At 38.0% G+C, this 15,357-nt stretch overlaps 1 protein-coding gene across 1 annotated transcript; it reads right to left on the minus strand.

The window, feature by feature from the left end:
• Positions 1–2,957: 2,957 nt before the first annotated feature.
• On the minus strand, positions 2,958–11,404 carry ppic (peptidylprolyl isomerase C). Its single transcript, XM_026188404.2, has 6 exons — positions 11,163–11,404; positions 9,152–9,265; positions 7,616–7,709; positions 7,441–7,508; positions 7,207–7,323; positions 2,958–4,522 (listed from the first exon to the last, which is right to left on the minus strand). Exons 1-6 carry the CDS (start codon positions 11,265–11,267, stop codon positions 4,394–4,396), a joined length of 627 nt encoding a protein of 208 aa, XP_026044189.1. The 5' UTR covers positions 11,268–11,404; the 3' UTR covers positions 2,958–4,393.
• Between the last annotated feature and the right edge of the window lie 3,953 nt (positions 11,405–15,357).

Consider the following 15,357-nt stretch of genomic DNA (forward strand, 5'->3'; position numbering starts at 1 on the left):
AAAATAAGCTTCCAGTCTTACAGGCTACCAGCAGAGCCCTTATTTATTTTATTAGCACATAGTGGCTTTCAAACCTTTAAAATATATTATTTTAAATGTCTCTATTTACCTTTAATTCGCTGACAGTGAGTTGCAGGTCAGAACGGTTTCTAAATTACAAAAGTTGTTTTAACTGGTTTCAAATGGAAAACTTTTTGCTCACATACAATTAAGCATCTACAGATGATCGTTTAACAAAATTATGAGATGAATGAAGGTTTGGATTTCCTAAGCGAATCTAAGTTTCCACAATTTCTTTATTAGTCATCTTTACAGCTTGATATGCACTGTAGCAGCGTGACTAAGTACTGAAAACATAAAAGAATGGAAACTTGAAGCCAGGATTTACATGTCCTCAAATTTAAATCATTCAAAACTACTCATGAATTCATAACAAATGGACAAAATAAGACATGCAGTACACATAGAAAAAAAAACACGACCACCATTATTTCAACCAGGCGGTTTTTAGACTCCACATGTGAAGTAGTTCTGTAATGTGTAATTTAGCTCTTAATGGGATTATAATTTAGAAAATCAACCAGGTTCAAATTAATCAGGTTATATAAAAAAGACTGAAACCATAAGTTCATCAAGAAGTTTTTACCAAGGTGATAAATCAAAGCAAAAACTTTGACTGAAGCAGGGTAATTGCAGGGACTGTGATACAGTCTGATTTGTTTTTGCAATCAGGGGATAGTCCTCGTTTCTTCTTATACTGTGGTCTCTAAAAACACTCTGGCCTCTCATTGCTCTCTGCTTGACAATTTTAGCAGACCACAGAGTTTGAGCAAAGAAACCAAAGAGACCAAAAAAATAATCCAAGCAGCATATAATCTCAGAAACACAATGAGGCCGTAAGATCTGTTATGTAAAAATTGAAACAGTTTTACACCACTTACAGAGCTGATTTGAAGTTCAAAACCAGGAAATCGGAAAGAATGAGGTAGATGAAAAATTGTAAGAAATCACAAAAATATGTTTCTCTATGCCAAAGTATCCAATATTCCACAGCTCAAAGAAATCAATCTTCGGTGTCATGTTTAAGCAGTAATTTTAGTTAATTTTAGACGTAATCTATTACGGTAACTGTTGAATTGTGGCGAGATAAAACGTGTAGGTTTAATGACATTTAGAATCAAATGAAAAAACCAGAAACATGACAGGAAATGAATGTGAACAATCTGAGCAAACAAACCAACCTTTCTGATTATTTAAATACCTCTCCCATATTCTGTTCATCTTTAGCTGCTCTGTTATAAACAGGTGTCAGTGAAATTATTCTCTTATTTTGTTAATTTGTGAAGGTCTGATTTTTCAGAAGGCGGGAGGCTTTGAGCAGACGGCTGTGATATATTTCATTGTTTTCTGTCGACTTCCTGTCTTCCTCCAGAGATTTCTGCTCCATTTTGACCTTTGTGTTCGAAGATGTTTTCCCCCCTGCGTGTGTGTGTGCGTGTGTGTTTATCTGTTTGTATCAGTGTGTGTATGTGTGTATGTTGTAGAACAGGGGAAAACAAATCACCCGCTGTAGTTCTCATTAGCAGCAGTTTTGTGTCAGTGCTGAGAGATCAGCTGTCAGCTCTCGGCCTTCCGCTGCAGCTTCACCTTTTACCAACTATAATTACACCATTTAACTGCAACGCTCCTCAAACAGCCACCCGTAGGGTTTAATATACAGCACAATTATATCAATTATATGAAGCGTGCTTGTGCCATTTCCTGGCAAAACAGCCCTACATGATGACGCTCCCACCTCTAAACTTCACTCTTGGTATGATGTTTTTAAGGTGAGATACCTTTTGACCTCCAAACATGGTGTATATACTGTATTCTCCCAGTTTTTACAGGCTTGTCTAAATGCACTTTAAATGTGCTTCAGTATGCTTTTTCTTCAGCAATTGAGTCTTGCACGGTGAGCGTGCATAGAGGCTATGGGCTGTGCATTACCTATTGTTTTCTTTGAAATAATTGTACCTGATGATTTCAGATCTTGCTGTAGCTCTCCACAAGTGACCTTTGGCTCTCGGACAACTCTTCTGATAATTATTTTCCCTACTCTGTTTGAAATGTTGTGAAAAGCACCTGGTCATGGCCGGTTCATGGTGAAATGATGGTCTTTCCACGTCCGGATTATGGCACCAACAGTTCTCACTGGAAAATCTTCTGTAATCAGTGTCAGTCACAATCAGTGTGTTTTGCAAAAATAAGGCTGTGAAGGTCTTGAGCTCAGTTTTTATGTGTGACACTTATTTATAGGCCATCCGTTGGGACTGAAGCAGCTGATATTAATTTATGCAAAGTGGCAGGATTGCTTTCTAATTACTGATAGACTTTGGCGAGTGTCGTGACTTTCCATACCTTTTTGCACCTGCTTTTCTCCATGTGTTCAATACTTTTTCTGTGTCATTTCTCATTGTTACACAACTTAATATATGAGCATGTATGGTTAGTCTCTTTGCATGTGTGGATTGAATGGGTCCTTACCAACATCTGTGCAGCAAGCAATAAGCCATTTTCATTGTCATATGAAAATTCACCACATCAGAATCCATATGAGATAAGCATATTTAATCCGAATTACAGTTTTTAAAAAGGGACTTTTATGCTTTTGCTGCTTGTAGGTGGTATATTGTTGTATATTTTTGGGGTCGTGTTCGTAGCATGTGTCAAAAACTACCTAAACAGTCATTTATGTTAGGGGCTTACAAAAAACCCAAAATGTGATTTACAATGTAGTGGCTATAATGTTAATTTTATTATAATTTAGTGGCTTCTCAATTGTTCCACTTGATATGACACAGAATTCATCAGTACAGCTACCTGAATTAGCAAAGGGGATCAGCTGATGGCTGATGGTAGGCGAATGGTGAAAAGCTAGAGACACAAGAAGTAACAAATATAAAGACTAGTTCTGGTTGTTTTGCAATAACATTTTTATTGTAGAAAACATACTCATTGGCACTTTCCTTTATTGTTGCTGAAATAAAGAAAAAAAAATGTTTCTTGAAGAGGTTTAAATGTTGTATTAGCTGCAGTGGCACAAGAATATGTTCTACAGTATGTTACCATGACAGTTTTGGGGTCATTACAAAAGAACTGTGACAGTTCACCAACGTCACTGAAAAGCGTCCGTACAGAACTCATTTTCACAATTTTTGAACCATTTCATCCTGTGCAGTTTGTGCTGTAGTTTCTGCAAACATGATATGGTGCATAATGTATTCCCAAGCACAATGCAAATTCTATGTTTACAGTGATGCAATGTTAAAAAAAACAAAAACATTTGGCACTTGACATGTGCTACATATTTTTTGCATATGCATGTTAACGGATTTTAAAATTCTGATATTTATCAAATAGATGCATAGGAAATGCATTTGGCAAAGAAAGAATGATTTGGCAACAAATGCTACATAAGTGTTTCTGATGGCAGATTATACAGTGTCTTCATTATTTGTTACTAATACTAGATGATACTAACTAGCATCATCCACGTAAAGTATTGAAGTATACTAATGTGTAAAACCATTAGCATTTACCACAGTGAACCTGATAAATACTGAACACATCGACTCACACACTGCCACGACTCCTCTGTTAAAGACTTTGTGTTTTGAGGTTTTGATATGTTTTTCCTTTTCCCTGCCACGACTTTGAAATGGGTCATTTCGGAAATGTAAAGCTTCCATTTGATGGTCTAAGAATGACAAATTAATATGAATATTAATAACAATTAATTAATACTAATACAATGCTAATACTAATATTTGAACCTGTACATTGGCATCCAGGTTTAACACCTTATTTTGAAGGGTTTTCCTGTTTTCTCAGAAAGTTAACACCTGTTATTTAGCTACTGTAACGATTTCTGTTAATAACTTAATAGAAATTTCCAATTTTTATTACATCTGCATACAATGGAAATCAATCAGAAGTCACGATCTACTTTAACTACTTGACCCACAATTGCTAAATGCTAGCAAGGTAGCATTAGCAAGCTCATTATTACTATACATGTTAAGAATTACAATACTTAATATGTATAGTACCTCTTAGTTAACATTAGCCACTGGTGTATGTTAGCATGTAAACATTAGCTTGTGAGTTAATATGTTCCCAGTTAGCATCGTATGAGCTTGCTTGGTGAAATTTTCAGACTTTTTTAGTTATAAGTGTGTTAAAAAGTACCCAATCCAACATGCTAGCACCCCAGAAAGAGCATGTTAACATACGAAAGGAATATAAAAAATAAATAAATAATAATAATAATTGGCACGCTTTCAGTGGGACTAATGATTAATATATAAATATTAATATATTTCTCCTACAGACAGTCTTGCACCATTGGCATTTACCAGCCCTCCACCTCCACTACGAAGGGCTCTTTAACAGGGATCCTGCCACTGTTGACGATCACACACTCTGTGTATGGCAGGTTCCTGTCGTTGGTGTCCTGAAGCTCAATGGTGTGAACCACAGCCTGCAAAAGGAGATCCACAGAAGCAGGTTAGATACTTTATTTTAGTGACAGTGAATCACACATCAGTTTGTTTTAGGTGTCACCTTTAACATGCAGTGCAGTATTTCCACTAAACACATGACAATGGATCAAGTCGTTAAAGTCCCATTCACACAGGTCTTAAAACTAGCATTTGACCATCTGGTAACCACAGGTTGTGAGGGGGGAAAAAAAAACAAAAAAAACAAAAAAACGGACATTCCCTAATTCTTGTGTTCTTAGTTGGAATGCAAGTGATGGACTTGCAAACAATGTCTTGCTATTCTCAGGAGCTTTAATAAAACTATGGAAAGTACGACCCAAACCGGAAATAAAGTACTTTGAAAGTAAAGCCTTCAAAGAAAAATTGCACCTTTTTAAACATACTGGCTGTGGGGTTAAAACAACTGCAAATATTCTCACACTTTGTCACATTTATACTATTAATTAGCAAGTATTTGCAGCCAAAAATAGAAAACTACAGATAAATGCAGAAATCTGATAGGAATCAAAGCAATCACTAGAAGATTTTTGGTGCAGCCAATCGCCAACCTTCCTTTTATCCCAAAACTTTATGAAAGAGTAGTTGTCAAACAGCTAAAAGATCATCTGCAGAGGAATGGCTTATTTGAAGAGTTTCAGTCAGGTTTCAGAGCTCATCACAGAAACAACTTTAGTGAAGGTTACAAATGATCTTCTTATGGCCTCTGACAGTGGACCTCAGTGCTGATCATTATATTTTGTTACAGTGATTACAGCATGCTGTAGGTATTACAGGTATTGCGCTGCAGTGGTTTGAATCATATCTATCTAATATACTCCAATTTGATCATAACACACACCAATTAGTTAAACTGCAGGAATGTCTTAAAGACATAAAGACCTGGATGGCCGCTAACTTCATGCTTCTTAATTTGGATAAAACTGAGGTTATTGTACTCGGCCTTAAAGATCGTAGAAATATGGTATCTAACCCTATTTTTACTTCGAAAGGCATTACCTTGGCCTCCAGTGCTACCGTGAGGAACCTTGGAGTCATTTTTGACCAGGAAATGTCCTTCAATGCACATACTAAACAAACAAGTAGGACTTCTTTCTTCTATTTGCATAATATCTCTAAAATCAGAAATCCTTTACAGCACACGATTAGAAAATGTCCTTCCTTTCCTACCTTCTTCTACCCAGGACAGATTCAGTCTGATAATGATGAACAAAACCTGCCAAATTAAAACACATTTTCCGCTTCCATGTGTAGTACTTATCTTATTCTGTCCCTTGTTACATTACACTCATTATTTTCTCAGCACTTTGACTTTACTACACTCTCAGAGAAAGCCCAGTAAATTTTAGAAACCTAAGTAATAGTTTCCTGCCCTCTGCTGAGTCCCCACACCTCAGAACATTGCTAATACTGACCTTCCCTAGCCTTTGCATACCTGTGCTCATCTCTTTTGTTGCTTCCTTGTACCTCAAGATTAAAATCTTCTACTTGATTTAATGCTTTGCCAAGTTTTGCTCCTGCTGAATGCAGCCCAAGTCTGAATTATTTCCTGTACGGGTGGAGTTCCTGAATCTATACAAGAAACTAGTTCGCCTTTGGCAGACCTTTCAGAACAAATACAAGGACTAAAAGAATCAAATGTGAGCTTACTTTCTTTAATAGTTTGTACATTTAGTAACTCATTAGCTCTCAGTGAAGAGTCTTCGAGCTTCCTGAAAACCAGAGTCCTCCCATGCCAGCTGTATTCAGCTAATATTATTCAAACATCAGTACTCTTTTTAAAAATAGAAAAATAAATAAATAAATAAAAAAGGGAGAAGGAAACAGAACTTTATGAGCCCTCTGAGCAGACAGGAAAATGCCTACCCCAGCTATCCTTTTAAGTAGGAGGGTCCAGTTTTGTGAGAATGTGCAGCTGTTTCAAGGTTCAAGGTTCTTTATTTGTCACATGCATAGTTATACAAGTATAACACACAAGTTATACAAGTTTAATGTCTCTTAGGTGCAATTTGTATTAATTTGGAGTTTTGTGCATTACATGCAAATGCTTCTCTTTAGTGTGATTTTTCATCTTGCTGGTCATTCTTATTTTGATCTCCATTTATGGCTCATTCAGCTGAATTGTTTATGTTTTGACATGTTTGAATGGGACTGCTAATTACTCATAGTTCTTCGCAGGTGATGTTCGTCGACACCTTGCTTCTGCCTTTTTCCACCCATTCAATTATTATTAGGCTTTTTTTTTTGCCAATTACAAATTAAAGTCTGGACAACATTTTAGGTCCATCTAAGAGGGCACAAAGACGACCATAAAAAGAAAAGAAAAACATTTCAGCATGTAATATTGGTTGGTTGGCAATCTGACAGTTTCCCATCTCTATTTCTGTTCATATATTTTATGCTTAATTTGTTCTGGCTTTGTTTTAATTTTCTCTTGGGGTTGTTTTTAGTTCTCTGCTGTCACTGAGGTCATTTTATGCATCTCTGACGTTTTTTGAGATTCTGCTCAGAGGCCCACTTGTGTATCACACCGCTCACCCTGCAGGCTGTTAACAGATTATTTCACAGTCAGGACACATTTGCACAAATAAACCCACACCTTCTCCTCCCCTGCAACCAGATGTAAGAAAAAGATTAATGGAAAAAAATCTTAAGTTCCACCCACCATCCCATCCAGGACTTTGCCAAAAACCACATGTTTCCCATCCAGCCACGGAGCTTTGGAAGCTAGGATGAAGAACTGGGACCCATTGGTGTCTGGCCCAGCATTTGCCATGCTCACCTAGTACACAATTACACACACAACTCTTTGTTACGTCATGTCATAACTTGTCATATTTAAGTTTGAGTCAACTACCTTATTCTCCAATACATGAATTGCTAGTGAGAGTGTGCTCACCCAGCTTGCTCCAAGGTGCTTCAGTTTGAAGTTCTCATCTGCAAAAGTTGTTCCATAAATGCTGTGACCTAGATTTTAAAAAAGGAGATTCAGTTAAGCTCTGGTGGATTTTTTTTCCTAAAATGAAAAAGGTTTAAATTTAATGTGTAGGTACAACTTTGTCTTTCATTCCCACCTCCAGTCCCATCACCAGATGTGAAATCTCCTCCTTGGATCATAAAATCCTTGATGACTCTGTGGAACTTCGTCCCTTTGTACCCATAACCTTTCTGCAGAGACATGTAAAAACATAATGCTGCAACACAAAGACCACTGTGCATCAAGAGTGATACACAATTATGAAACTGCAAAAAAAAAAAAAAAAAAGAATTGATCGATGTGAAAACTAGATTTTTCCACCTGTGGATACATTTGTATGTCCCAAACATCATATAGAACTTAAAATATAAACATGTTGTACAAGTAACCTTGGAAACAATGTCAACGCTAATTTCTAACTTTCTGAGGCCTTTATGGGGCCTGACTGACATGTTGTGGTTATGATGATGGCTACATTTAATCACCATCACTACCGTTAAATTTTATGTGTGTGTTTTCATCTGTTTGTCTATTCACATGCATGTTGTATTTGACATATTAATTTGTAAAGATTATGTACATTCACTGATTATTTCATTACACCTGTTGAATACTTGCTAACACACATATTTCATCTGCCAGTCTCGTGACAGCAGCTCAGTGCATTTAGGCATGGAGACTGCTGAAGTTCGAACCAGCATCAGAGCAACTGAATGAGGAAGAAAGCTGCTTTCAGTGAATGTGGCATGGTTGTTTGCGTTGTACTGGAGTATTTTGGTCTACTGGATTGTTTCTGCCAAATCATTTCCAGTGTTTAAAGAGAAAATATCTAGTGAGCATCAGTTTTGGGCAAAAATGCCTTTTAGATGCCAGATGTCAGAGGAGAATAGCCAGACATCTTCAAGCTGCTGGAAAGGCAACAGTAACTCGAATAGCTAACCAAGGTATGCAGAAGAGTATCTCTGAATTTACAGATTGCTGAACCTTGAAGCAGATGGGCTACAGCAGCAGAAGACCATGCAGGATTCAATTGTATTTTTCCAATGTTGGAAAATATTGCCTGCTTAAATAAGTCTTGGTTTCTGCTACAATATTTGGATGTACCTTGTATCAACAGTTCAGGTTGATGGTGGCAGTTTAATGGCGTGGGGGAATATTTTCTTGGCATACTTTGCCCCCCCACCCCACCCCACCCCCACCAATACAAACTGAGCACTTTCTTTAACACCACAGCCACAACACAGAATATTGTTGCTGACCACAGTCTACTCATTTTCTGATGGCTGCTTCCAACAGGGTAGAAAGCTAAAATCATCTTAAACTGTTCTCTTGGGCATGAGAATGAATTCACTCAAAGGTCACCAGATGTCAGTCCACCAGACCATCTTTAGGATGTGGTGGAATGGGAAACTCAAATCAAGGATGAAACTGTCATGGCAATATGAACCAAGATCTCTGAGGAATGTTTCCAGTACCTTATTGAATCTTTGCCACAAGGGATTCAAGCTGTTCTGAAGGCAAAAGAGGTTCCAACCCAGTACTAGCAAGGTGTATCAATTGAAGTGGCTGCTGAATATCTACCATAATCACATCAGTGTGCGTGGAAATGTGTATTTGTCCAACATCATCCTACCTCTCCAGTTGCCAGTGCGACAAAGTTATTCACTGTTAGAGGGACGACCTCTCCAAACAGACCAATGACGATCCGCCCCACCTCATGACCTCCCACCGTTATGTCAAAAAATACCTGGAAAATAAAACAGCTGTCATTTAATAAAACGTCATACAACGTATTGTCATTCAATCAGCTCACTAATGGCCATCATTTCACACATGTACTGCAGCCATGTACTTTTCTAGACATGTGATGACGAACTAAGCTTCTGTGAAAACAGAAAACCAAGCAAGTCGTCATCCAGTGCCATTCCTCTTGTACACACTTTCAAGATAATGACCTTACCTAAAATAAACCCATTTCCAGAAGCCATATTCACCTGAAGAGACTGAGTTCAAGATACCATGTGAATTTAGCCGTCTCCTACATTTACTTTTTATAGTCTGAAGTTAGAAGATCATTCATGTACATCCCACTGTTGCAAATAGTAGGAGCACTTGTAAACATGACGCCAAAGGAATCATCTCCATCTGATAAGCCGGAGAGGTTCAGATAAAACTTCATGTAGCACATGGATGTCAACATTAATTTAGTCAAAAAAAACTTCCATGCTCTTATGCAAACTTAACTCTGAGTTTATACTGAGCACTCATCCTCTGTGTCTATATGTAAGCGTGCTACTTTTCCTTTGCAACCAGAGGCCGTATCAGCCGTAATAGGGAGTCAGTTTCCCTCTGCCATCTCTGTTGCATTTAAGTATCAGGTTTCTGTGGCTCCAAAAACTGACCAGAGCTCCTACTTTAGAACATCATATCACAGAAATGTGTGGTTTAATTAGAGCTATGCACCCTTTAAGCACAGTATAAAAGAGCTATAATACAACAGCTATAATGTCAAGAAAGGATCTCATGGCTGTTCAAAGAAGGTCCTTAACATCGTCTTAGAGAGTACATCAGGGTTTGAGCTCCACATATGTTAACACAGTGTTTGCAAAATGGTTCTAAAAGTTCAGCTGTGTTTTTTATGCAGCTTTTCCATCTTAATAATAATAATAATAATAATAATAATAATAATAAATCCACTCCTTGGCACACCTGGTGTATGGTGAGAATTGAAAGAGTATGTAACATCAAAGGTTACAACTGACACTAAAGAGGCTAACAAGGGTGAAAACTGAGAAGAAACCAAATAAAGAAAAGAAGTGCTGCCTGTCTGATGGTCTGTATCTGTGCAAGATGTCAACAGGCCTCAACCAAAGTATAGCTTTTTTGAGAGGTTAGCCAATACCAACATGGTGCCAGAAAAGCTAAAGACACTTAGACACCAAATGTTCCTTATGTAAGAAATCTGATGCATGTAGATGCAACTGTAAATGCAAAAAAGAGAATAATCCTGCAGTCAAAAAATAGCCAAAGGCATGCCGGGTGATATACGGGTAATTTTATTGAAAATCACTGGTGCTTTTTCTTTATACACTTTCATGCACAAGCTCCGTGTTTAAATGAATTTCAAAGTAAAAGCAGGAATGTGGCTGAATAACAGAGTGTGAGTTTAACAGATGGCTTTTGCAGATGTTGGGTGGCTCATGTCTTTTCAGGGTCTGTGCATGTTTATTACAGCCTCAGAGTAAGGAGGTCACACATTTATCTAAGCGTGTGCGCGTGTGTTCGCCTGCGGACAAACGCATTGCGCGTTAAGTTAATCTCAATGGACACGTATACAGCTGTGTGTGTGTGTGTGTGTGTGTGTGTGTGTGTGTGTGTGTGTGTGTGTGTGTGTGTGTGTGTGTGTGTGTGTGTGTCCCACATATTCTCGAAGAATCACGGAGACAGAAGCCTTGGCCTCCTATCGTTACCGGACACGTCTCCCCTCGCACTCCGGGTGACCGTGCGCGCGTGCCCTTCCTGTAGTACAGCACTTCTGCGGGATCGCCGTGAACCCACGAGAAGATGCAGATCGAGCACGCGGAAAAGAAGCCTACGCGGTTTTGGATTAATGCAAATAAATGCGGCAAAATATCTGCACCCACCTTCTCTGTGACTTTCGGTCCTGTCCGTGAAACTGCGCCGGACACCGACTGCAGGACGACGGCAGAGAGGAAGAGGAGAGCGGGGAGGCTCGTCCGGAGCTCCATCTTTGATTAACGGAGACAGGCCCCTGCTGCGAGAACCGCCGAAAGGGCGAGAGGATAAAGAGGCAGTCACAGCAAGTCACAGCTGGAAGGCTGGCCGGGGAACGGCGCTCATAACCCGGCTACATCATAAGACCACTCCCCCCTGTGGGCTGAGTCTGGACCAAAGACCTGCCTACTGAGAGGGAGAGGAGAGCAGACAGAGTGAAAGGAAAAGACGAGACCGAAGAGGAAACAAGAATTGCAGAGAAAATAAATGTTAAGACTTGAGAAAGAGGTTTAATGTTGAATAAAACATTAAACCCAATTTTGATGATTATAGTTTATGATGATATAGTGTCATGAAGGAGGATAATGCAGAGTATGCATACTGGCTAATGACTTGTGATCAGAAAGTTGTTTGTCAGTGTACATGTGGTTTATAGTCAAATCCTCCACTGGGTTGTTACACAGATTTCAGAACAGCAAAAATGTTATCTTGTCAGGATTGTATTTTGCCATGTGTAATAAAAATCTGTGCTTATATTAGTGATAGACTGTATATAAAAGATGGATGAAGCATCTGTGTTTGAGTAGTGAAGTAGTGAAGGCAATGTAAACATGTATTCTTTCTGTTGACCAACGGGAGATGAGTTTTCTTCCACCGCCAGCCTTTCCCACCTGTGACTTCAGAAAACACTTTCATGATGAGTTTGTGGTGTCAGTTGCTAGTTTCAAACCTTTCTTCAATACAAAAATATGTTCAAATTGTAACTGTTGGTCCCATTTAAAGTAAACTAAACAACAAAGCGGGGTAAAATGTCTGTGAAGGTTCTCAGTTTGACCCCAAAGCGGGGTAAACATAAGTGCAAAGTTACCTTGTAAGTAATTAGTGCTAATATGTTAGGGTGCAGTATCCCTTTGATTTCTTCGTCAGATACCATAAAAGCCAACACAGTTATCCAACTAGCTATAACGTATATCTGGATGCACCATATATTTGACACAGGTGACATTGGCATGTCCATTTCTATGATAATCATGTATACAGTGCAGACACATGACATATAGCACATATTATAGTGAGCATCTTATTTCTCACTTAAGTTCACTTTGCTATGTGTGTCATTAATAACAAAAGTTTTATGGAAATTATGCAGGGCTCTTTATGTATGTTAAAGAATAGATGAATTATATATGTTTCTGTAAGATTGTCTAATATACAGAATAAAAAAAATCTAAAGACACAAGCTACTATTTTCCAATGAGAATAATAATACCTCAAAACAGGGAAAAAAGATTCTGTAGCTCAGAGGATTATATTTTTCTTGACTAATTGACAAAGAGTTGCATTTTCCAGCATGCAGTGATCTATAAGGTGCAGTGGCTCGTTTTTAACACTAAATGAAGGATAATGAAGTCCATACAGCAGAGTATTTTATCTTTAAAATACTTTACTGCATTAAAAACACCTCAGGTCTGCTTGGGCTTGGCTTCAGCTGCAGGAAATAAAGCTGAAAAAGAGAATATAAGTCCCCGCTGAATACATGTCTATAGAGATGAATTATAATAGTCAGCCTGCCGTGACCTTAACACCACAGCAGGGACACACACACACAAACACACACGGTTATCGGCCTCCTGTCAAAGCAGCCCGTCCATTCGTCTTTTCCTGCCGCCGTCCGCCGAATTAATTAAGCAGAAATGTAAACGTTTTAATTGAATGTCAAAGCAGGACCTTAACAACATGCTCCTATGTAAATGAAAGTGACACCGCTTTAAACCTGTGGGTTTACATGTGGATTTATACCAAGGTCACAGTCATGTATTTATGCATGTGTGTGTTGCACAGCGTAACTACAAACATTTTAATTGAATTAACACCACTTGTGTACTAATTGGCCCCATGCATTTAAACCAGTAAGACTTCAATCAACCAATAGTGGAAGCGAACCCTGTAAACATCTCCAGACTTTAATGGCCACAAGAGTGATTCGTAGCCATATTAATTACAAGTAAATTAGATGATCGTTTTTATCAACAAATCAAGATTTGATTGGTTGATCATTTTGTCTGATTTCTCTCTGTCACTGATGGGTTGTGTAAAGGCAGTTGAAATGGAACCCATAGAGCTTGAGTATTAGTCATACTCTGACTTCCTTTAAGTGAAACTAAGTCAACTGAAATAATTGTCTGATACTTGAAAACTTGTTGGATTGATGGATTGACGTTTTACTTGTAAAGCAAAACCTGAGGTCAATTTTCTTGGGAATAATTCAACAGTGGGGAAATCCTTTTGGGACAGTGTGCATCACAAGTACTTCCATACCAGCCTGGGGCACAAAAAATCCCCTCTATTAATAGTGTTTCTATTAAAACACTGTTTTGTTTTGTTTTTTAAACTACTAGGTGTTCCTGGCAGCAGTTTGGGACCTTCATTTTGCATTGTTCTGTAGTCTTTCGTATTAGTACTCATAGGCAATATAGGATGATCAAACTAGACTTCACGTGTGAGGTGTGAAGCTGACTATGAAACCAAGGACACCCCATGTTTGCTGACTAATGGGAAGTAAGTCAATGTGTAGCCAATTAGCATAACCTCAATAATTCTCCTTTCTGATTCTAATAATGACCATAAATTAGAAAATTGACACATTTTCTTCACAGAGAAAGAAACCTGAGGCTACGTTTCCCATAAAAATGATACAACTGCTAAAAAGTCATGTTGGCCCCTGCTAGCCATTTTAGTGTTGGCTTCACTTTCAGAATCAAAAGCTATGTTGACCTTTAATACTGTCATTTGGTGCTATTTTTATAAATTAGGTTGTTCAATAAAATAGTTTTTATTTCAGCTGAATTCCTGCAGCTGTTTTACAGCTTGAACTAAATTAACACAGTTTTAACCCAAATGCATCAAATCTGAAATAAATATAACTATTTTATGAACCCATGTGTAACATGCATAGATCTAATTAAACACATTTTCAAAGAAACTATGTTCCCTCTCGGTGGTTTATAAACAGAAGAATCTTTATTGAGGTCATAAGTCAAGTGAATATTTGGGTTTTCTCTTAGAGTTTCTGTTACCAGAAGGATCTTCACCTGCTGTCCATTAGAAAGAAACATGTTTAAGGCAGTTCTGCGTTGAGTTCAGTTTTCAGGAGGGGCAAATGTAGAATTTATGGTACGACTGGTCTTTTTGCCTGCGTAGAGCCTAAAGGGATTTCCAACCTTGCTTGCATACATAATGTGCATGCACATAACAAACAGCATGTAAGTCAACGTGGGTGACACGCTGTCCGATCCAGATGGGGTTAAAAACTGTGCTGGAAGAGCAAAAGGAGTGACAACTGAGCTCACCTTCAACAGGAGGAACAGAAGCTCAAAAACTCTAAAAAAACAAACAAACAAACTAAAAGTGTTTTTATCTTCCTTGAGAAGAGACCTCTTGTGGTCATAAATGTGATTACGTGTCTACATAGAGAATTCAGGCTGATGACCTCGTTAGTAACACAGTGGATAAAATGTTGTGTAAAATCTATATGAGGATGTCCTCATGTGGCCATTTTTACCATGAAGTCTGCTCTCTGGAAGCAACTTTATATTTAAAGACAATATATATTATTGCATGTAGTTATGCCATTATAACAACATATCAGTGGTGTAAGTTATATTCACTGGTATCAGGGACTGTACCGTATACACGAGAAGACTCTTATTCACTTCATTAATTTCAAGCATCTCATTGTAAGCAATCTTTTTTTTCAAAAACACTCGTGCATGCCCCTGCTTGGCCTGTTTGTGCTGTTGGCAAACTGATATACTTAATCACACTGAGAGAAATTTTAAAAATTAGATGTTATTGTTAAGAAATAAAAATGATACACTGCTTTTATGAGGTTATAGCTGAATAAATGCAGAAAATGGGCCATTTTAGCTCATTGCTAGGTGGTTGCTAGGTAACAAGATGATGTCAGAACTTCTGATATAGATAAGAACCCTCAGGGGCCTAAGATGTACCCGTGTGCCAAGGAGAAAACAACAACTCAATAAATAAATACATGAATAAATAAAATACATCAACAATCAAAAGTACAGCATGAGAATCAAAGGA

This window comes from Astatotilapia calliptera, chromosome 12 (assembly GCF_964374335.1).
Source record: "Astatotilapia calliptera chromosome 12, fAstCal68.1, whole genome shotgun sequence".
Classification (NCBI taxonomy): domain Eukaryota; kingdom Metazoa; phylum Chordata; class Actinopteri; order Cichliformes; family Cichlidae; genus Astatotilapia; species Astatotilapia calliptera.